Source organism: Tyto alba, unplaced genomic scaffold (assembly GCF_018691265.1).
Source record: "Tyto alba isolate M040663 unplaced genomic scaffold, T.alba_DEE_v4.0 Super-Scaffold_40, whole genome shotgun sequence".
NCBI lineage: Eukaryota > Metazoa > Chordata > Aves > Strigiformes > Tytonidae > Tyto > Tyto alba.
In genome coordinates, this window is record NW_024881316.1 from 17,034,984 (window position 1) to 17,059,095 (window position 24,112).

Below are 24,112 nucleotides of genomic sequence, written 5' to 3' on the forward strand. Positions count from 1 at the left end.
TCAGTTTTCTTTCTATCTAGCAAATATTCCATTTTATTTTTAAAACTTTGAAAAGTTGCTTGCTAAAGCTTTCAGTGTCAAAAACTTCATTAGCTATTAGACATGAGAGAAGTTCTGATGCAGAATTTTTGGTTAGTCCTTAGTCAAGGTTTTCCCTATGTATCTATTTTCTTTGTCTTTTTTGTTTTGCTTTTTTCTAAACTCTTGCAATACTGAAGTTTTACACTCAGGGATATTCTGGTATATAATAAAATACGATAGGGTAAAATTATTGACACTCTGTGTAGTAAAACTAAAATAAAACCAAGACGCAAAGCAGTAAATGACATTAAGCATGCAGATGTCACTTATTTATTTCCCCATTACAGTTTTCATGCTTTTCTTTTATTTGCCTCTCTGTATGGTACTGATTAACATGTTTCAGCCATATGGAACTCTGAGTGCAATCTAAACATCCCAATGAGGGTGAAGTACTGAACAGTGCATGTGAGTGACTATAGTTAAATAATAATCTCAACATCTGTTCTACTTGCAGCTTTCTCAAATTTGAGGATGAGAGGCCAAGTATATATTTTCATTCCGTTTAAATCAGAAAACTATTCCTCTTTCTGTCCCATCTCTGCCAAGCCGAGTGAAAGAAAGGAGAATCATGATTCCAGTCTCAAAAGAGCCTTAGCCGCAAAATCCAGATCAGGCTCCAAATTCTGTGGTGGAGTTATGATCAGGCTGTTCAGAGCATATGTTCTGTGTCTGGAGTAGCAGCCAACTATGAAATCTGGACCTAGATCTCAGTTTGGACCCCAGAAGTTGCCCCTCCCCAAGAATCTGAGGACATGAGAACTTAAATGGGTAAATGGCTGTCTTCAAGCCATGCTTACACTAGTCCCGGCATCGGACTGGAAATCTATGACCCAGTACTGCACAGTTTCAACCCTTCTAACCTGAGGCACTTACGTGGAGTTGTCTCAGGAACATGGTTTCTCTAGGATCTTTATACAATGAACGGAAGGAGATAACTGCCTTCAGAGCATTATTCACTGTATATAAAATACTAGCTAAATAAAACTTCAAAAAGTAATTCCTACTTTAAACAGGCTAAATAACTCTAAGTAGCTGTTTCCGTGAGTGAGCCAAGGACAACTTCACTTGTACACTGGGAATCTCAGGTTAGAGAGTGCTGAATTTAGCTTAAATTGCTGAACTCCTGGAACACTTGGAAGCACAAAAAGAGCCTCTGGAGACAGGAACTTGGCAGCAAGAAGCATCTCATCCCACTGCTGGCTCTCAGTGTCCACTCTGCTCCTCAAGATAAATCACTCAAAAAATAGCACCTATGTTTAGTCCAAGACTGGTTTTGACAAATATACAAAAGTGAGGCCTGAATTTAGTCTTTAAGCCATTCTCCCATCCTCCCTCCTGAGGTGTTGGTGGATCAGTGCAGTGGCATGGCATTTCCAGCAGACAACGTGCCTCTTGGCAGAGACAAGAAAACATGGAAACATGCTGTCCTCAGGCAACCATTCCCGCTTTCTACATACGAAGATTCTAAAGTGGCACATCCTGAAAGTGCTCTAACAAATAAACTGCTCCAACAGAAACAGGCACCCAAGTATCTGTGTAATGTCTGAGATTTTTATAGGAGCAGGAAGGGGAGACAGGTACAGTATCACATATGTCTTCAATGATAATATTTTCTTTACAGTTTGAATAGACATGTCCTCCCAATCACTTTATTAAGACAAGGAAACGGTCACTGTTAGAATTAAAATACAGCTTCCAGTAATAACCTACAGTGTTACCAGCATTTAAAGGAGAATTGTCTAGTGCCATGGTACCTCCACTGGAGCAGTCGTCACTCCAAGCCCGCTGTTTTCAGACATCACAAAAGCACTGGCTACCCAGGATGTGATGGTATCAGGTACAATGACTTCCATTGTGGTGTCTGTGTTAGATCTGATGGCAGAAGGGGAGAGCAGACTTTTAAAAACATCCATTTACTGATATCAGTAAATGGACATGAATGTTTAAAATTAATCAAAAAATAAGTCCAAGCTCTTGGCAGGAAAAGCCACTGATTATCACTTTTTCTTTTCCTAATCATTTAGAAATACTTGTGATGGGATCAAAATTATAAAAAAAATACATTATTTTAAATTACATTAATTGAAGGTAATTACATTGAATCACATTACATGTAATCTGCTTTTACAGGTCAGATTTAAAACAATCCCAGATGATGGTTGCTTCTTGAACTTCTCAGCTGTGAAAGAATACATGATTTGTGCTTCATGACACAGGTCAGATTTCACCATCATTTGACAGTTTGAACTACTCATTGAATTAGGTGAAGACAGGAACAGATTCCCCTTTCTGGTCTAATCACCATCTTCTCATGTATCGTAGAGAAAAAAAACTGGGTCTCCCTATCTGTAATCTCCCAATCTGTAAAAGGAAAAGAGTTTCTTTTGTCTCCAGGATTTTTATCTAGTTTCTGTTGAAACTACAAGGCCTTCAGTCAGGCATTGTCCTATTTTGTGCAGCTCTACAATGCCTCATTTGGTGGGTCTTCAATCTCAATTGTGGCCTCTAGGTGGTAGCAGAATATAAATAATACTACATTTTTAAGCAGTGTTCTTCAGCACCAGTATAGAATGTTACTAAAACCTACAAAATAACAATGGCAAGCATAAATCTATTTCCATTTGCTTTTAATCCTATACCTAGTTTTAGTGTCAATCCAAAGCCAAGTCTCTGGAAAATGTGTCCTCACATAGAGATTGCTGAAATCAGGAGGTCCATTTTTAGATACCGGCATATCACCACCGAAACCATCCTCTATGGGTATCATTCCACCATCTACAAAATAAAAAAATATTTTCCTACCTACAAATATCCAGGTTCAAGAAAAATCAAATTATTACAGTTAAGAAAAGTCAAATCAATACAGTGTTTGGAGTATAATCTGTAGCTTTGTTACATATGGTAACACTATTCCATGACATTAGGAACTTTGATTTTTTTTTTTCTTGCCTTTTTTTTTTTTTTAAGAATACAAACAATTTCACACAAACTTAAATTTTTACATAGCCTTTCTGGAGTGCTTATGGAACTGGTGTAATATGGCTACACATGACAAACCACTGCAACATATATCAACTCGAACTGCAAATAAAAACTCCATTCACCCTCAGGTCTTTAAGGAGTAACATCACTCAGGACAGCAGAAAAAAGTAAGTTTTTTAATACTAGTCATATTTTGTGTGTCTTGAACCTTGGAAACGGTAATGTTTTGCAAGGCTGGATTCAGCCTGTATGCAGTACAGTGAGAAGACCTAATGGGGGCCCTAACCCATGGACCTCCTTTCCCACTCAATAAATTAGATTTGGCTACATTTAGTTTTATTACTTACAAAGAAAATGTTCCTTATCCTCCTCAAGAATTGCATCAGTTGATACCCAAAGGCTGCATTTCTGGATAAAATTTATACAGTATATCTCAATACAGGACATTCAGGACATCAACAGTGCTTATCTATATTTTCTTTTCTTTCTTTTTAAGAAAATAAAGTCATCAAAATAAATCAACCATAGAACTAAAGCAAGTAATATACAGGAACCAACAAAACTGAGATCATCTGAATCTGAATATTGCCTTAACGACTGAAAACTTTTCAAAGGGAAGACAATATCAAGCATAAAGCAATCCATATTTATGGAAGTATAAACATATTTATTTGCATTCAGAGTATTTACATATTGATAAATTTCACAATTCAAAACCCATATAAGCCATGGAAACGGTACATTGTCTACAGTCTCCAACTTTTAAAGGGGCATTTTCTTCTAGCAAGTGATGTGCAAATCACTAAGCAGTAAAAAAAAACAGCTTAGAATTCAAAAAACAAAAGTACCTGAAAGACACCAGAAGAACCTCTGACCAGGGGGAAATACTGCACTGTGCTGTATAAATTAAGCTCATGGAAGATCTAAGACAAGAAAAACAAAAACATCCGAAGAGCAAATGAAAAGTCACATTTTTCAGAACTTTCACTGTTGCAGATGCTAATTCATAGAGCTGTATCTCAAGCAGCAGCTCACTTAGCTCTCATGACAAGGAGAAGAGAATCCAAGACAGGATGAAGGGCATTGCGCTGTAATTGTTTCATGATTAATGGAAGAGTGACCAAGACTATATAAGCCTAAAATAGGAGCCTACAGCCCACTGATATTCTATGGCACTTAGGCTATGTCATTTGAGCACTTTAGGAATGATGTGCATTGTCAGCTCTTTCAAATTGTTGATGCACTAGAGCTTCTGCAAGTAAAGGGAATTCAAAAAGATTAATAATTTATTCTGGTCTTCAAAAAATAAAATTCTTTCTTTGTTTTATATTACCCATTTTAAAGAGCACAAAGCACAAATCATTAGGGAGTTTTCTGAATTTTTGTCTTTCCTGAAACAAGAAACTGTCAAGTGTTAACTGAGCAGTTTATCAAATGGAAGAACAATAAAGTATTAATTGGAATTAGGAATGGTGGGCCTATTACCTTGTAAGCCTTACAGTCTTTTCCACTAATGTTGATAAACTACTTCCAGAAGTAAATATTTGCATAATTAAGGACTAAAAATCCTGCCCAAAGAACATTATTCATTCAGCATATAAACTGTCATATTTCCAAAAATTGACATCTCTCATACACACAATAATGGAAACATTTTTTTCCCGTTTACTTACAGAATCTTCTGTTATGTCACTACTTTCTCCTAGAAGCTTTGCACTTTTATCAACAACTGCAAGTCCAATTACTGATCCCGGTTCTGTTGTACTGATTTTAAGGGACACTTTCTCAGACGGCTTGACCTTATCCTTGCTCCAAGAAATTTTAATCTAGAAAAAAAGTGAAAAACAGCACTAGTTTAAATTATACAGTGATATTTATATCCACTAACAACTCCAAGGAAGCATCTTCTTAGCTTAATTGACTATAATTAGGACTCTGGATATGCTTTTCCTAGGACCTTTGAGAAAATACTCTGGCATTCATTTTGCTCTCTTGATCTCCTAGCTCATCAGTTCCTTGGACCGGTGGGAAGTCAGCATCAGGATCCATTGCCATTTCAACCAGCTTTTAGTATACAAGCAGCAATCTCTTGAGCCACAAGGATACACCGGTTTCTACAGCTGAGAGCAGTAAAAGAAACACGTTTGTTATTTATCAATGCACCACACAGCATGTAATGTACTTAGGGAAAGATTATTTAGGGAAAAAAATCAGCCCTCAGAGATCACAACTAAATGTTCCACAGTGAGATCAAGATAGAAAAGGGATATATGTAATAGGTGTATGAGTAAGGAAAAAGGAAATAAATAGGATAATACAGCATCATTATGCCTTCCCAAGGTACTGAAGAGTAGAAGAGTCTTCTGCTGTAAGGTATTTCTAATGTATCCCATCTCCACTGCACCAGATGATAATGCAGAATTTCTGTCTAAAATGAGCAAATTTACTCTTCTCCCCCATCAAAACACCACTGCTACAAAGTCTTGAGGTGAAATTCAGCTCCACACTTAAGTTACCTACATTTAGCTGTCCACATTTCAGTTCAGTGTTTGAGCTCCCATCACAGAGTCAAAAGAAATAATGGAGACTAGATAACAGTTTGGCTCACAGTGAAGCATAAACCCAAGTGGTGGTAAAGAAAACAGTCCTACAGGCTCCAGTGACTGTACTGGCTGTGGGTGGGATTCAGTTACGTAAACACTGGCACTTAGTGCTATTTGAGATGTTCAGAGGTATCCAAGACATGTCCAGTGGTGCTGCCAGACAGGACATATAACTCACCCTTCTGGAGCAGGCACTGGAGCCCAGGAAGAATAATTTAAACCCACACTCTTTTGGGGCAACTGATTCTCCATAAACCGAATTTAGACACATAACTCACATACACAGACAAGATTCAGTCACCTGAAGGCACCTGGAACTACCTGAGATGTCCCACAGCATGCTGTCTGACCCTCAGCTCCCGTCCCAGAAAGGGATAGGTCTCACACAGGACGTTTGAGACATCCACTCACCCCATAATGACATCTTGAATACCCTGTGGCCTCTTGGAGGACACAACATGTCTGTGCTTAAGCAACTGAACCCTGACCCTACATGTAAATGCACATATTTAGATGTCTGAATCTATAGCCCCATCATACCCTTCCTCTGATAAATCTGTGTAATGATATCTTCCAAGCACATTCAGTATGAAAATCACACAGAGCAACAGCAAACACACAAATGTTGCCAACATAAAAGGGATTAGCATCATGTGCTTCACCATAAACGGGTATCAGACTGATTCACATAGAAAAATGGTTTGCTTCTGTGTACATTGGGGCACTGCAGCTCTGTATATTTGATTTTACCAACTTATTTACAGAAATTAGACGCTTGGCAAGGATACAAAACACAGAGAAAGTAGCTTTCCACAGTATTGAATTTCAGTGGCTAGCATTGAAATGGCAGAATAGAAATAACTTGAAATTTTGAAGCCTTAGAGATCAGTTCTTTCCTTATCTTACAGTTTTTCACTATCCAGTGAAGCGTAGCAAATACAGTACAGTTGATATTAAATTCTCTTAATTTATTGCCTCAATTTTTCATCCTCTCTATATAAACACTAGGATCATGGTTTTATCATTGAACTCCATTTAAACAAACTGATATTTTCAAGATAAAGGCCTTACCTCATTGCTACAAAACAGAATGCAATCATTTATGGACACAGCAATCAGTGGAAAGATTTCAACTTGTTTCCAGAAGGCTGAACCAAACTGCTATGCCTTCCTCATTTGAAGTATCTTCCTATATCTACCCGAAAACTTGCAAGTTTCAACTAAATTATCTCACTTGCTTTCTATTTATTTAGATTCTTCAGACACTGATACATAATAACTATAATCAACAAACATAGGCCTGCAGCTCTCACCATCCTGCCTCTCCACTTCCTTATCCTGTGATAACAATGCTAATATACTGAGTCTAGATAAATCATGAAGCAAATGGAGAAATATTTCATGCAGGAATAAGGCAAAGAGCCTCCCTACTGATGTTTGGTTATAAGTGTTAAAGTTTCCATAGGCAAGGAAGAATTTGAATATATCAAGAGCCTTTGGGTGGTCCCACCTGTAAATAGCCACAGTGAGGCTTTTATTTGCACAAAGGACTAAATCTCATCCTGGTAAGTAAGCCGGGAAAATCAATTCATTGCTGCAATAGTAGTTTTCCCACTCCTCTTCAAGCTTTCTTGAGTTAAAGTATACATGGTCACATGAAACACAAACACTGGTCACATTCACTGATGACACCCAATGTACAATGTGACCACCGCCTGGCTAGAACAAGGTCTTCATAAACATTTACAGTTCCACTCTTAGATCACTTATGAGTTCCTTTCCACTATACTGGTCAGAGCAATCTTTGGCTCGGTAATTGACCAAACTATTAAAAACATAAGGAGATGCTGAGCATCTGTTTATGTGGAAAACATACTTCTAGTAGAAATCTTTCATATATGCAACAGCAGGACCCTAACTGCACTGGTATTATCAAAAGTCTTTCCAAGGACTTACACAAGCCTCAGATTAGATCCTTAATGAGGAAGTTTTTACAGTTACAATACTATGATCTAAAATACTGTTTAACACACAACAAACAGGCAAAAACATGGCTTCAGACTCAAGTTCTACATTGTTACCTTGTCATCCAAAACAGGCTGAATTGGGATAGTGAGAGCATCATTTACAACCACTCCAAGCTCATCAATGTAGAATACAAGTATACATGCCAAAGGAGCCCAGGAGTTTTCTGCTGTTAAAGTGAATGTTTTTGCAGCCTTTGTGCCAAAAGCCATAATTTGTTCCTTAGATAACACCTGAAAAGGATAAATGAAACACTCAATCTGTTGGTATCTCAGTATGTCATAATCTCGGCAATTCCTTCTACAAACAGTTGTTAAAAGAAGAGACACGCAGCTGTGATTTTTTTTTTTTTACTAAGTGGTTGACCAGTTCTATGAGACTGGGTATGGAACAGGTAGATAATGCAATATTTAAATATTAGAAATAGATTTTTCCATGCTTTAATTCCTGTATCACTATGGACAAGTAAAGAACAACTATGAGTGCACAGAACAACATATGCTTTGAGAACATAAAAATACAACAGTAATATGGCTGGATCATGTCGATCATCTATTAATAGCATTTCAGTTTGGATCAGGAACACAATCTTAAAAGCAAATCACCCAAACAGCCCTACTTACCACACTTTGGCTTGCACCATGGAGAGTGTGAACTGGGGCCCACTAAGATATTCCAATTAAAAAGATGCATTCATTTTACCAGATCAGATTAGAGCTAGTCTGAAGGTACCTCAAAATACCCAGAGTTCAGGCCCACAGCATCAACTTTTCCACTCTAAATCTGTTCCATATCACTTACTAATGAAGACAGAGCATGAAGGGCAGTTCCCTGCCTTTGACTGCACGGACCTGATTTTTTAAAAAACTAGAAAGTGCTTCTATTTTAGAAAATATACATAAATGCCCACATTTTACATTGTCCTAATCTTTTCCTTTTCAGTTTACTATTAAAGACTCTGAAAGAAAAAGGATTGTAGTTATCATGATCATTATGGTATAGTCTGTGCACGACAGGCATGTGTTAAGGGCAGGATGGGAGACTGATGATGGTATATATAATAAACCCTTCAATCCAGATACTGTAAGATGAAGTACAGCAGCTGAGCCATTAAACAAGCCATTAGCCAAGCCATTTATTTTAAAACGCTTCCTACAAAGTTCCCTTGTTAACAATGCCAACCTGCCCACTGGACCATCTCGTTCCTCAGCAGGCAGGTCTTCTCCTCACCCTGTGCTTGCAGGCTCATCCCTGACAGTCCTGAACCTGCATACAGGCTTCGCCAGCACCCTGCTTCCACCCGCATCTGCAGGACCTGCTGACAAGCCCCAGATCGGGCTGCTCCTGTGACATCCCTGCCCCTCCTCCCCTCGCAGGTGCCCCACAGTCAGACACAATATTGCTCTCACAGTTGCACCTTCCCTCGCACATCTGCGAGCAGAGATAACCCAACACCCAAACCAGAGATGTGCTTCTCCCAGACAGCACCTCCTCGCAGTGCCAGGGGAATTTCTGCTAGGTAGTGAAATGGAGTTCTCTTTCAAAAAGGACCATCGTAGAAGAAAGGAAGTTTTGGGGCCACCTCTTTCACAAAGCACAATAAAAAGTGCTGAATCTCTTGAACATTCAATCACATTCCATTCACTGGAGTATTTCTAAAGTTAGTAAAAGTCATCCTGGATTGTCCCCATATGTAAAACCAGTAACTTACCAGATAGTGGAACTCTCTCACTGGTTTGTTGCTTGCAATGCTCAGCTCAAAAGGCTTCCCAGCCTAGGAAAAGCATATGATTCATACGGATGAGTATGGAAACATGATGAGTAATGTAAACAGATATTATCTTGGCAAGTTTTGTCTCAGACTGTACCTTTATATCCTGGCTCTTTGTTTTAACCTGGAGATAAGTCTGACTGGGGGAGCTGAACACATCATAAACACCTATGTCAGTCCTACTGCTGAGGAACTCTGCCTACAAGACAATGCAAAACAAAGCTCTTAACAAAAAAAACAGCAAAATCTGTGTGATGTTCACATGTATGACATTGTTTACAAGAGAATGGTAGCCTTAATGGCAGTACAGGACCACTTCACTCCTTGCTTTGAATATCTGTTTTGCTTTTTCCCTTGCTATCTAGTACAATTATTAGATCGCATTTAGACAATATCCATCACTTTCTTTCCAGCTGTAACATGAATATGAGGTGAGGAAAATAACAGAAGGTGACATATCAGCTGTTGCAAATGGCAGGAACAGCATATCATTGATCACGGTCCACTCAATTTGGTGTGCTGCTGCTCCAAAGCAACATATTACAAAGAAATACCTGAACTCTCAGAGTTTTTGTATCAGACAGGATTGGAAACTCAATATCAATTATTCCATTTTCAGGGACCGTGTAATTCAGGACATGGACTGTCAGATTTCTCTCCTCTGTTGCCTCATTCTCAAGGTGAGAAAGTGAAGAGTGGTGAAAAAGTAGGTCTGACTGTTGTGCAGTGATTGTGACAAGATTCTGCCTCTCTGCAGCTGTCAGCTGGTTGCTATCAGAACGTGTCACTTTTAGCTAAAAAGAAAAAGAAAGAAAACACCCATCAACCAGGGTAAAGCTAAAATGCACAATGCATAACATGTAACAATGTATTTGCACTCACATCACATCAAAAAAAAACAAGGGCACCCTCAGATTCCTCACACACCAGTAACTTTATTTTTAATCCCTTGTGAGCACTGCAGATAGGTAAGTCAGCCAAGAACAGAATTATTCATAATTCCAGGCAGTAAAAAAAGAGCAAAAGCAAAGCAGATGGAACTGAAATAAGACCTCGCTTCCAGCTCTCCCAGTTACTCTTCCTGTTGAAAATGCTTATATCTCAGGTAAATTATACATGTCCTATCTACAGCCTGAATATTTAATTTCATCACTTGTATTTCACCACCACAACAAAAGACAACATTACATCATGTGCAGAAAAATGTGTCAGATGAGCCGAGATGGTGTCGAGTCAGATGTCATTATGGATTCATCAAATGAGCTGAAGAAAAGACTTAAAACAAGCCCAAAGTTGACAGTCTACAACTTCTTCACTCCAGCATCCATCAGTCAGCAGCACTACAACTTACATCAACCTTTATTCCCACATTCAAGCAGATTCTCATCCATCCTTCTGCATTACACACTCCAAAAATTGAACTTCTACATTTAAAAGCACTGAACTAATGTTTCCCTTTTCATTTTCAATCCAGAGGTCTGTCACTCCATTATCTCTCCTCCTTTGCCATTATTTTCCTATCCTCTCTCTGTACAGCATATGCAGATCTCCACTTCCTAGCAATAGCAGCGGTTGTTCCTTCACACTCCTCTGGGAGCGTAACTGATACCTTCTTCTCTGCCAGCTGCAAGAATTGCTAAATGCCTCAGCTACCTCTCACTCAGCTCATCTTTGGAAGAGGAAGAAGAAGCAGGTCAGAGCTGGAGTCAAACTGGGATGCTGGCAAGGAAAATGAAAAGGACGAAAACCAAAGACCCAAATGATCAGACTAGCACAAAGCTATTGCTTGAGCCAAACTAATCTGAAAGTGTATCTTCAGTCTATTTTATTGGTGTTTAGGTCTGATTTCTATACAGTAAAGGCTCAAGAATTTTAAAGTTGATTCCCCTTTTCAAGCAAATGCAGAGATGCAATATGCAACCTCTGCTAAATGCAGAAATACTGAATGCAAACTATGGACAGCATGAAGAACAAGAAATATTTCTATGGCAAGACTGCAGCTGTTATGAGAAAGACAGGACAGAAGACAGAAAAGACACTTTCACTTAAGAGCAATGTGGTTTGGTGATTTTTATTGGATTTTGTAACAGTTGCTTAATTATATATGTATGCATTACATAAAGTATGTATTTGTGTGTGTGTGTGTGTGTGTATATATATACACACTTCCATCTACAAATATTTTTAGGAGGGTTGGGACTCAATAACTACCCTATTGTTTTACAGGTCACCTAATGAAAAACAATCAGCTAGAAATCTGAAAGATTTCTCTTCCATAAGGATGCTGACAAACTATGCTCAAATACATCCTGCCAACACTGCAGCATTCCCTGCCACTTTATCCTTTTCTAGAGCAAATTCCTCTAAGTTTAGTGTTTTCTGATGTGTATCATGAAAAAGAGGCAATTTGAAAACAAATCTGTAAATTATACTTAAAAATCTGAGGCAAACTTTGGCATCTAAGCAAAAATACAGGAGAAGTCACATTTGTTTATACACATATAATAATAAAACAAAAGAACTTACAGTAGCTATGAAGTTCAAAGAAGGTTTTATAACTCTTGAGTAGTCCATAAATTCAATAAAATAGTCACTTTGCTTTGGAAATATGATGGTACTCGAATTTTGGGAGATTCCTGTTGAATAATTGTATGTGTTTAGACAACATGCTTTTAACATACATATTCCTTTAGGAGCAGTACTATATACCGTCCATGATTTTTTAAATAATTCTGTCATATTTTTCACCATTTCCACTCCTTTCACTTTTCATCCTTCCAGCTAAGGATCAGTACAAAGGTGGTATACGTACTGGTACTGTCTTCAACACCAAATAAGCCATATCACATAGAGCTCTGCCCGACACAGACTGTCAGAATCACACAAGACAGGAACTTATGAATCCCAAATCAGCCAACTTTACCTTGCCAGAGTTCCTACAGAAAGTCTGTAATGAAATCTAGTTTCTGGGACAGGCAGAAATTTTGTACAAATTATTTTTTTCTAATATGTGAGGTGCAGTGCAACACAAACTCACAAAAAGACTCAGCTTGCAAATCAGCCAGTCTAGAAGAGGGCAGACAGTGGACAGCGTGGGTCCAGAGAACTCTTTCTACTCATGTGGTTTACAAACAAGTAAGGTAAATTTATGATTAAACTTAACTTTGTAAGACTCAGGCTAATGCTAGCAATTCTTTATGCCTGCTCTTCTCATCAAAAGTGATCAGTCATTGACTTTAAGCCCCCATCCGAACATCCTTCTTGGTTATTTAATAAATCATTTAGCATTGAACTGTATTCAACTGAGTTAACAGCTGGTTAAACTATTTAATATCTAGGCAAGCAACAGTTAAGATAACGTATTTTCTTAGATAGTATATTTTCATGTAGACAGTTTGTACTGCCATCAGCACATGGTGCTTTTCTAGCGCTCCAAGCCCTTTCACACAGCAGTAAGCTCTTCCAGCACCACCCTTTGGATTTCTCTCAGAAGACATCACACAGCCACATACCTGTGAGTGACTCGGTGACTACCGCGATAATTTCTATTGGCTCTGTGTAATCACTGTCACCTTGGTGCCACGACTGATCTGTGTTCAAGTTTTGCAACATCAGCTTATTACAGGTTACATTCACAGATCCATTTATCTGCAATGTAAAAAAAAAAAAGACCTGTTGAGCCAGCAAAGCCAAGGATACCTTTCTACCTACAACAGATTATTTCTGGTTAAGTCCTGTAGCTCTCCCCACATACAAGTTCTGGAGTGTCAACACCATAAAATTATGAATGATGACCTTTATGTTTTGCTTTCAGCAACCATTTTTATTAAACCCAGTTGAAGTTCATTACTTTTTAGAATCAACAATGCCTTATGGAGAAATTTACTTTTTTTTTTTTCCTAGTATCTAGAATTACCCACTTCTACATCACCAGAGCAGTGGTGCCTATGTTTTATCAAAAAATATAATTAAAAGGTCCCCGCCTGAGGAGGAGGTATACCCTATCCAACATCCCTGAGCTCAGAGTTTCTGTAGGCCAAGTGCTGCTGAAGGTATTGAAGTCTGCCAACTGCTGAAGTCAGCCAACAGAAGATGACAGACACACCATTTAGTAGAAATTGAACCTGTTTTAAACATAGTTCACAGCTCAAAAGCAAAATGCCTGATTATGCAAAAGGATACCATTAATGTATCACCACTTTTAAGCCTTCAGATCAAAACTGCATGCCTTTTTAAATTTCATGCAGCAGGTTATAACTGGTACAGTAACTCCAATGTAATTGCTAGGCAAATTAGTAGGCAAAATCCTTTGGTCTCTACCGTGCTAGAGCTCCACCTGGACAATTGCAGTGGTCTCCTCTGGCCTTGTTAACACAGGGCTGAGTGTGCAAGGGCACACACGGGGCCAGGAAGCATTCCTGGGCATGGGTCCCCCATTACCCATGCTGCTACAGCAGCTCCTGGAAAGTTTTTCTACCTGGGCCAATGAGCATTCTCCAAAATAACTTCCAGGCACGGTTCAAGGGACCACAGCGGCCAAGTATTGTTCCTAACAAATGTTCTGAATGTAAACACTTTATTCTGGAAATTGAAGACAGCTATTACACTATCCATGCAAATCACACCATAGACTATGCCTGATGAACTCAGCACTCAAGAATTGTCCCAGGCATATTTAACCTACAAAAGGTTAAAGGCTTAAAGTCTACGATGCTACAAACTGCTCACACAAGACTCACCTCCATTGTTGTTGTTATATTTCTCTTGTTTGTCCAGTAAGAGACAGAAAGGCAAGTGACCGTTACAGTTCCCTTTACTGGCTTTCCATACGTGTACCTGAAACACATCAGTCAAAGTCAAACTACACACCACTCCCAGGGCTTGGACTCCTGAAGAGCTCTCAAGGCAAAAGATTTTACTAAAACATCTTTCCCTCGCCTCAAACGTGGCTAGAACACATTTGTACTTTGAAACATGGCTTTTTCAATACTGAGACATGTTTACTGACACAGAATCCAGAAGACCAAAACCTGGAGAAGATACACAATGCTGCTCTTTCATGCACACAAGCTCAATAAGCCTATTATTATTAGTATGGGCTGTACAATGTAGGAAAATTAACTATAATAAGCTAAGCTGGAAACAAGTTACTGACTAGAACACCAATGTAGCATCATAACTAATATGCAGTAGAGTTAAAATGGGATGTGGGAAGTGCAGGTGTTTTGCTTCCCAAATGCGGCTAACACAAAATGAGAGATCTCAAGATATTTGTACTCAAATTATTTATCACAGTCCAAAGAAGTCAAGAAATTACATGGCAAAAACAATTTGCAGCTGTAAAAAATCTGAAAACCATAACATGCTCACGTCTTAGAATGCCAGTAGCAACCTATAGTCAGTGAGCAGTAATAATACAAAAATTTTGTAAAAATGTTTCCAAGTTATACATAAGAGAAACCATTACATTATTAAATTCAGACAGAGAAAGGGGGGGAACCCATTCTAGTCCATCATTAGTAATACATTCAGATGGGATAACTTTAAGTACTTTAAATCATTATGGATTTGATTGGCAGCCACTTAAGAAATATCAAAGCAGAAAAGCAAAGGGAAAGAATAATCAAATAGCATTGTTACAGGAAGAACTCTGACAACACTGTCTTGCACCTGAACTCAGTCTTTCCAAGAAGACCTAATTACAACAATAAAATGCCATTAACCTTGAAATGATACTGCCATTGAATAGCATCTCTGTACTTAATTTAATAATACTCCAGAAATGAGAAAGGAAAAGGGTTTTATGACATCTACAAGAGTAAGAGACACATAAACTCTTTGTATACAGAGGCATTATGCCTGTAAAAACAGTCACCAGGAATTAAGTCATTCCCTATAAATAATTATGATGTATCAGTAAAATTTTGGCACTTCTGGGATTCAATCTCAGACAATTCACTGGTGGCCAAGTATGAATTTATTGCAGCAGACATGTACACTTTCAAAAACCTTACGCGTATATCTAATGAAGGAGCCAAGTACCCCGTGGAAGACCAAAACAACTTAGGAAATCAAATTCGTGTTGGCATATAATGGGGTCCAAAAGTAAAGCAGAAAGGGGAAAAAAAAATGAGGAAAACTTTTTACAAAATTGCCCCTTATCAGAAATCTAAATGGTTTATAATATCAGGTTGCACTACCTCTAGGAAAGGAAGCTTTTTCTCAAAAGTCCAAACATTTAATTTAAATAGTTTGTTAACAATCATTTCCGCATTCACTTAGAAATTTAATTCTTGTTTAGAAGGTATAAATTTTATGGCATTAATAACCCACAGAAGACCTTTTATTTCAGCTCTTCTTGAATGGATCTATCAGGTAGCTCTATCTGGCTCTCATCTTCCAAAAATAAAATTAAATTCTATTTAAGATTAATGCATACTAATTTTTTTTGCCTAGATATTTGTTTAGTTGAAAAATAAAATATTAGTTATACAATAGTCTACAGTGAAGTGTCTTTTGAATTTCTCAAGAGTTTTTAATTCTTAGCCCATTTACAGGTATAGGCATTTTTATAGGCAAGAGAAACCTATACTTCAAATTCACAGTGTGGATAAATTGGATCAAGAAGGATGTGCATAGAAGTTTGCAAAATTTTCCAAGTGATCTAATAAAATATAGTTACTCTACCTACAGACCTTGATGTGGTAAGCTGGAGACCACCATAAAAGAATCATAGGAACAAAAAAATGCCTCAAAATATACATTATAAGCAAAAAAATCAATAAATTCTTTGAATAAGGTAGCTAAAAAAGTCTTTGTTATAGCCTAGAAATACAAGACCAAAAAAACTAACTATAAGTTTGAAGATCTATCTGCCATTGTTACAACAAAATCCAGTAACTAGAAATGGATACTAGCCAACTAATTTTGACTGGAAGGCACTTTTTAATTTTCACTTTGACACTTAGAGACCCACAACAATATTCTTAAGAGTGAGTGTGACAACTGTATCAATGATTTACTTACTTTGCAGTGACAACACCAGTTACATCTTCCTCTCTCAAAGAGTAGTATAATGGTGTTGTTATCATAACATCAAATTTTGGTAAGACTGACAAAAAAATACAGAAAGCATTAAATTCATGTGAGAAATAATATCTTCTTTTTTTTTAAGTAATACGGGTAGAACGTTTAATAAGATAAAGACTACTATGTTTTCCTAAGGAACATAAAGTAAGATATATTTTTAACCCAACACTATGCATGCTCCAGACCAAGACTTTTCACTGAAAGGAGAACAACAAGCATCATAAATGCAGCCTGCACACCAGCTTGTAAGATTCAAATATAAAACGTTTAGCTTATTCAGAATTTTCAGAATCATCAGCAAGCTTCATGATCAGACATTACACAGATTTTTGGGATGAATGCATTGCCTGCACGATCCTGGAAAAAACAGGAACAATAACTGCATCTCATAGGCTTAAGATAAATATTTTAAAGATTGCATGACATGCAGACACTACAGTAGTAAGTCATTAAAACTACCAAAGATAAACAAGGTGGCCAATAAGATGATGTTTTTCCCAGCACACAGAGTCAGTCTCAGAGAAGCATGAGATTTGGAAATTAGAATTTCTGGGAGTATTCAAAGGGTTCGTGCTAGCCAAGGGAAGCTAGTGGAGAATCAACTACCAATTTAGGTCACCACTAAATGCCCTTAAGTAACACTTACCATATTCCATCACTTTAAACCTTTGATAATGAACTTGACCCTATTGAAAAAAAAAAATCATATGAGAAAATACACACAATTGTAGTTAGAGCAAGTTTAACGTACCTTCTAGGCCAAATCCCACCCATATTCAAGTTAAATGACAATTTCTGACATGATGTGATTTTAAATCATGGCTCAACCATTATCAGCTCCTGTAGGAACCAGTAGTACGTATTTGCACCACAGGAGGATACAGAAGCTCACATGTGGCAGATTGTAAGTATATATAATGAAGGCCTTATGGAGCTTCCAGTCTGCAGACATCTACATACACCTGGTTTCTGTATAAAACCCCAAATATCTGAGCTAGCTAACATAAAACGTCCTAACATAAGTACTCACAGTCATCATGATGAACCATGACTGACCTACCAGCAGTACCCTTACTAGCTCATTTAAAATTAAGTCAAGTATCTCTATACAAAAGAGAAGCTCCTACAGTGTCTATCTAGAGGACAAGACCTTTTCAAAAGCACGTATAATCTTAAGGTTCTTCATTTACTCAAAAGGTAGCTAAAATTTTGTTACAGTCTACAGTGCATACTTACTTCAGCAGAGATGCTCCTGGGTTATATCTTTCTGTCTTGTTTATTTGTTAGTTAAAAATCAATGGAAGAAATAAGCCACTATACAATATATTGTTACTTGTGTTCTCCATTTTCCTACTTATCTAATTTTTTCACTTATTTCCTGATTTTCCTCAAGACAGTATCTGAAAGCATATTCTGTCATGTATTTGCGATGAGGTACATCAGACCATATATAGCACATCGTTGGGAAAATAATTTTAAAGGTTTTTTCACTCTGAACATTGAAAATTCAGCAGCTATTTTTGCTCTTTGGTACAATGACAGTTGACCAAAAAGTCATGATAGTCAGCCACATAAATTTTGCATTTTGTTGTCTTACTCAATTATTCTTCCTTACTAAAGCATAATTCAAGTTGCATCAGGGAAGGTTTAAGCTGAGTATTAGGAAAAATTTCTTCACTGAAAGGGTTATCAAGCATTGAAACAGACTGCCCAGGGAAGTGGTTGAGTCACCATCCCTGGAAGTATTTAAAAGACATGTAGATGTGGTGCTTAGGGACACAGTTTAGTGATGGACTTGGCAGTGTTAGGTTTACGGGTGCACTTGATGATCTTAAAGGTCTTTTCCAACCTAAGTGATTCTATGATTCTATAATTCTGACCAAAGCATGTACGTCATTTGTCTGCAGACAAATAACACTCGTTCGATGATTTTTTTACAGCATCATACCAAAAGCTGCCATCAGCAGGGAAATGGCATGAGGTGATTTTTACCAGCAGTGCCTAGAACTGGAGCTCTGAATCTCAGCTGATCCGCTTGACACAGGGATTACACTGGAGCACTGATTTTCCAAGAGGAAAATCTGAGCTCAGCTGGGCTGGAAGAATGGGCTGAGAAACTGAAGGAGTCTCCACTTCCCAAAGGACAGGAAGGGAGAGGCTCCTTTTGAAAGCTTATTTTGCCTCTTTGCTTAAAGAGGCAAATTCTGGGAAACAGAAGAAAGATCAAGAAAGACAACAGTCTGTCACTACAAGGTGGCTATTTAGAAAGGTTAATAGCGCCAGCTGCTCTATTGCATGATGAGGTTATGTTGATGTGGAGCTCAGAAGTCTGTTTCCTTTGATTATTCTTGAGAACAGTGACACCAGCAGAAGTTATCATATGTCCTGGAGTATCTCAGCGAACATGGTTTAAAATGTGGGGCAGAGGAGACTGAATAAGGATAACCAATTGTCAGGTAGCACCAAGATATGTCAGATGGGAGTAAGTGTCTGTGGCAAGAGAGGATAAACTGAGAACTCCTGTGGGAAAAACCCTAAGACCAGGATCTAAGATGGAAACAATTATAACTGATCTCTCTCACCTGAGCAATAACTTCGCAAATTAGGCATCTCAGACCAAGCCTCTTATACTTCTTTATTTACATGTTTTCTAGTAAACAATTTCTATCAAAGTAAAAATCAGTTTGCTATCAATTTAATGATTAAATCACTGATCACCAAAATAATTGCCATATTTATGTTTCTAGGTTTGAAAAGATATATGCAAAATCTGCTATTTTCACAACATCTGTGCAGATCATAATCCTTACAACACAAAATGCTACAGCACTGACACACAGTCCATAATCAGATTACTATCAGGTAATCTTAGGAACAGTTATCTAAGGAAAATGATCTGTAGTGAAATTATCTCATGTCTGGTTCTCTGTACATCTTTTATTTCCAATGTTAAGCTTATATTCTTCACCCTTGCCATTAAGCAAACTGTAAACAGAATGTTACCCCGGCTGGCAGGATGAAAAATCATCTCCCCTGAAAATTAGATTTTGTTTCACATTACCTTAGAAGTCAAAAAGAAAAAAAAATAAAAGCTAAGAGAACTGTAAGCAGTAGAAAACAGAGATTAAAGTGAGACTAGAGCTCTTGGCTGCACCTTCTCTAAAATGACAACCTTCATGACAGAAAGCAAGCCATGCTTCAGAGCATGGGGAAAGGAAAAGGCCCTACTAGATGATTTCAACAGCAAGTCAGATTTCCCAGTAACACAGACTTTTCAGCCAAACTGGTTGGAATAGGACAAGTAACAGCACTTCAACCAGTCTGTACATCATTTCAGTTCCTCAGGGCAGGGATGTCTCTCTGGCAAATATTGTTCAAATATTTTAGAATGGAAGTTGTTAGACCAGTTTTCAGGAGTGTTGGCTTTTAAGACAAGCAGTTAGTTATATATACAACCCAAGAGAGATTTTTTTTTTTTTTTTTAAGATAGGAAAACAATACCATGCCTATTCCACTTGTTTCCAGAGCTGCTTTATTTTAGTACAGTTTTTGTCTTCCATGCCTTCTCCTGTTTCTTAAACACGCTCACCCTTCCAGTCTATGAACATTTTGCTCTAAATCAGCATTTCTTAGACTGCAAAAATTCTATTACATTCTCTGCACATTGTCCAGCGTTTTAAGACAACAGTGCCAAAAAGAGATGCGTATAAGTATTCTGAGATCATGAGGATGATGGAGCCTTTCTTCAGCTGAGCCTTAGATGCTGTGGATCCCGGTATCCAAGAATCACTAACAGCTACAATCACAGTAACAACTACAGTCCAGATTTTGCTCTGCTGTGATGAACCAGACCTGTTTGAAGTCATTTGGGTCTAATCCAACAAGTGAGATCACAGGAATTGTTACCCCCAAATTTCTTCTTCTTCTTTGGCAATCAAAAGTCTCTGAAACGAATCCTACACAGGTCCATTTTCTTGTTTCTGACATTTACGTGTGTCACAAGTTACAGCATCAGGAAAGACTCTGGGTGTGGTGTCAGGGCTTTGCCCTGGAAAAGCACAGTGCTGGCACCGGCTGTATTCCCGTGGCTGCACCGCCATCTCACGGCCCATGTCAGAAACACTCCTCCACTTCTGCTTTGCAGCTAAATAAAATAGATTTTTATCCAGACAGAATTAACAGAAGCATTTCATGATCACTTTTGTGCTTTGTTTTCACATGCAGGAAATAAACCCCAAAATAAAATTTTGTATGAATTCCCCAACTTCTGTTCAAATCCACCAGAATGATCTCCAGAAAGTAAGCAGAGTCCCACCAATGTCACAAGTATTCACACTATCTGATCCTGATGAAATATCAGTGCTCATTTGCAAACTACTGTATACATAGCCAGTTCCAAAAGTTTTACAACAGTCTGATTTTGAAGATGACACTTTTTTTAAGTAATGACATATATAACCTCAAACTCCATGGATCAAATGTAAAACCTGTAGCTGACCTAGCAGTAAAACATCACAGAATTCACTTTGGATATGCTGTACCATACATAAAACCTCAAAAGTTAAAAAAATCAGTGTAAAGTATATAATCAACCCCAGTTGATTTTGAAAGTTGCTTCATAGCTGAAGCTTTCAAAAAAATATAATACTCTTCCAAAATATTTTAGAAAGCCCTTGTTGCACCTGAAACATTACTAGTCTTCAATATTTGATCATAAATTTCCAAATAACAACTTCCATAAATGAGATTACAAAATGCCTTATAACTAGGAACAACTTCTGGTCGGAGACGCCTACTACTAAAACTCAGCAACTGAAAGCCTTTCAGCAACAGAATCCACAACAGGAAATATAAGATATCCAACTAAAATACAAGGTGGAGACTTGGGAACCAGACTGCAATTACTCTGTCTTGAGTTTTCTTGGAACAGCTGTACTAACACCTGAACTCTTATTAAAAAGTACTACAGGATGTTTAACAGCAGCAAGCAGCCAGAACCTGATTTAAAACAAGATTCAGAGGCAGTACTTCCAGGAATCCAAACGTGGTACACTTGGGAACTGATCTGTAACCACGAGAAATGAAATGTTATTTACTGACTTAACAACACTCTTTAAAAACAAGAGGGAAACCTGACATAGAAAGGCTGGACAGATGACTACTTAACTAGAAAGCTCAGGTCATGGCATCAGGATAGCCAAGTCATGCAGTGATCAGCCTGGGTTTGCCATCTGAAGATGTTCCTCAAGCCCTGAGTAGATCCATAAGCTGCACTGGATACCATGAAGACCCAGGGCTAGCAGTGCTAGTTAAGGATAGGTACATATATCTATTAAAAATGCCAGACATATATTAGGTATTCCTGAGCAGCAAATCCAAGTTCTCAGTGACTTCTGTTATCAGGAAGGCACACGTGAATCTATGCGAATTTATGTATGACACAGAAAAAACCTGTACCTCCCTTAGACAGCAGAACAGTTGCAGAAGAGCAAGCAATATCCAGGCAATAGCTAGGAATATCCTCTCAGAGTGATCTGGGTCACTCACTAGCTTTCACTGAACACTAACTAAATCTCTAACTACATAGACATCCACATGTCTTAAACCTCAACCTGAATTCCATCCCATATGACCATGTATTTGAAAGCATAAGCTCACTTGTAACCAGAAGAATCAAAAAGAGTTTCCCATCAGAAAAGTTATTTTCCTTTATTCTGCAAAGTTTCTTGCAGGTTTCATTAATCCAATGGTATGACATGCTATCAGAAAAATAAGAGTCTGTGAGACAACCCACTAGACAGACTTGGTGTAATAGTGTGACTATTGCAATAGTTATTTCAAATATTCTGCATATGATAGCCTTATCCAATGTAAGATGCTGTATAGGCACACACTACAGAAATAATGCCATATTGCTTTGTCATTATATTCAACATAGAATTTGAAAATTAAAGCAGAGCAGGTGTGAATGATGGAGGAAAAGGAGTCTGAAAGTAAACAACGTAAGTTTCTATGCGTGGGGCTTGGGGTTGCTGTTCTATTCCCACAGGATAAGCATTGTAAGAATAGCCAGGTTTTTCTGGACACCCCAAAGCATGTAACTTCTTTTTATATAATATACCGTTCTTTTTCTCTTCTATTTTAATTTTCATTTCAAAGCATTTCATGTCAGAAGGAACTGGTTGGTCTGACCTCCTTTTATCTCAAATTTGGTTACCCTAGTATTCTGCTACTCCAGCAATCTGCATTATTATAATGCATCTTCCAAAAAGGCAACCATTCCTGATGCTAAAACATCAAGTAATAGAGAAATCCTCACTCCCATTTTTTGTTTGTTGCAGTGATTAAGAGCCTTACAGATGGAAGACATATATATATGCCAAAGAAAATTCGTCTGGCTTCAGTTTCTATTAGCTGATTCATACTATGCCCTTCTATACTAGATTTAAAAGCCTTTTAAAACCTGTAACAGCACTCACAGACTGTAACCAATAAATCCATTGATTCACTTGATCCCTTGTTATACAGTCAACAGATGGGACTTCTGCAGTCTCCCACCACGGTGCTTTCTTCCTTGGCTTCATCCACAAACTCTGTCATCAGTTTATATTAGAAACACCCTGGGTGAGTATCGATAACCCAAAAATCAATCCACCCTTCTTTGACAGACATTACATACATTGCTGTTTTTCATTAGGATTTGGTACAATGAAAAGCCTTTACAAAAACGTTACATCAGTAAATCTACCTTATTACCTGAATCAATAAGAGCCTTAAAGAATTTAATTCTTTATCAGTGGAATCCCAAATCACCTTTGTCATTGTTTTCCTCATGCCAGATGACAGGTCTATAGTTTCCCCTGTTACCTCTCTTGCGATTTCTGTAAGGACATTCATCTTCCGATGGTCTTTTGAAATCTCCCCACACTGAGATTCACTTAACCACTCAAAGCCATCATCTCTATGAAATGTTTCCATCTCTGCCACATAATTACTGTTTCTTCATGTTACTGGGCTCTGCCACCACTGGAATTTCTTTTGTTTCTAGCAAATTTTAAAACCTCTGTCATACTTCTATTAACCACCAAGTTTTCCTTGGGATCTTTAAATTTCCTACAGATATGCAAGAGTTCAGACTTCCATTTATATCAATATCAACTTCATAGTTCCTGTTTTTTCCACTTACTAAATGCAGTGTTTCTTAATATTAACTGTTTCCTCTGTCAACGAAGAAAATAACCCCACTTCTGTTCTGCCCAAATTTATCTTTTCCCAAGAAAGCACTTTGTTAAAAGTACCAAAAGTATATTGCAGTACTTTCTACCTTAAATTGTCTCCCTTAACAACAGTGAACAGAGAAAGATATCCTAGAGTGATGAGCATTATCGCTGCCCCTGGATATTCTTCATGCCTCTGAAGCATTTAGAGCTCTATTAATAAACCCAAACACTCTATGCTAAAAACCTAAGTTTCACAAAATTAATTAACAGTAGGGAAAATGCAATGAAAATATGATAAAGACAACCTAGGAAAGGTTGTACTCTGGTAGATCTGACATGAA

The 24,112-nt window shown here is 37.8% G+C and overlaps 1 protein-coding gene across 1 annotated transcript in view; it reads right to left on the bottom strand.

Moving 5' to 3' along the window:
- The window catches only part of CD109 (CD109 molecule), an 83,268-nt gene that overhangs the window by 35,864 nt on the left and 23,292 nt on the right, over positions 1-24,112 (bottom strand). Inside the window, exons 6-19 of the mRNA XM_033002757.2 lie at positions 17,198-17,237; positions 16,489-16,573; positions 14,202-14,298; positions 12,975-13,110; positions 11,989-12,098; positions 10,017-10,256; positions 9,560-9,661; positions 9,403-9,465; positions 7,748-7,924; positions 4,737-4,889; positions 3,912-3,986; positions 3,411-3,471; positions 2,721-2,856; positions 1,836-1,953 (exon numbers count right to left, since the gene is read on the bottom strand). Coding sequence (XP_032858648.2) covers positions 1,836-1,953; positions 2,721-2,856; positions 3,411-3,471; positions 3,912-3,986; positions 4,737-4,889; positions 7,748-7,924; positions 9,403-9,465; positions 9,560-9,661; positions 10,017-10,256; positions 11,989-12,098; positions 12,975-13,110; positions 14,202-14,298; positions 16,489-16,573; positions 17,198-17,237 — 1,593 coding nt within the window. The remainder of the gene's footprint in view (positions 1-1,835; positions 1,954-2,720; positions 2,857-3,410; positions 3,472-3,911; positions 3,987-4,736; positions 4,890-7,747; positions 7,925-9,402; positions 9,466-9,559; positions 9,662-10,016; positions 10,257-11,988; positions 12,099-12,974; positions 13,111-14,201; positions 14,299-16,488; positions 16,574-17,197; positions 17,238-24,112) is intronic.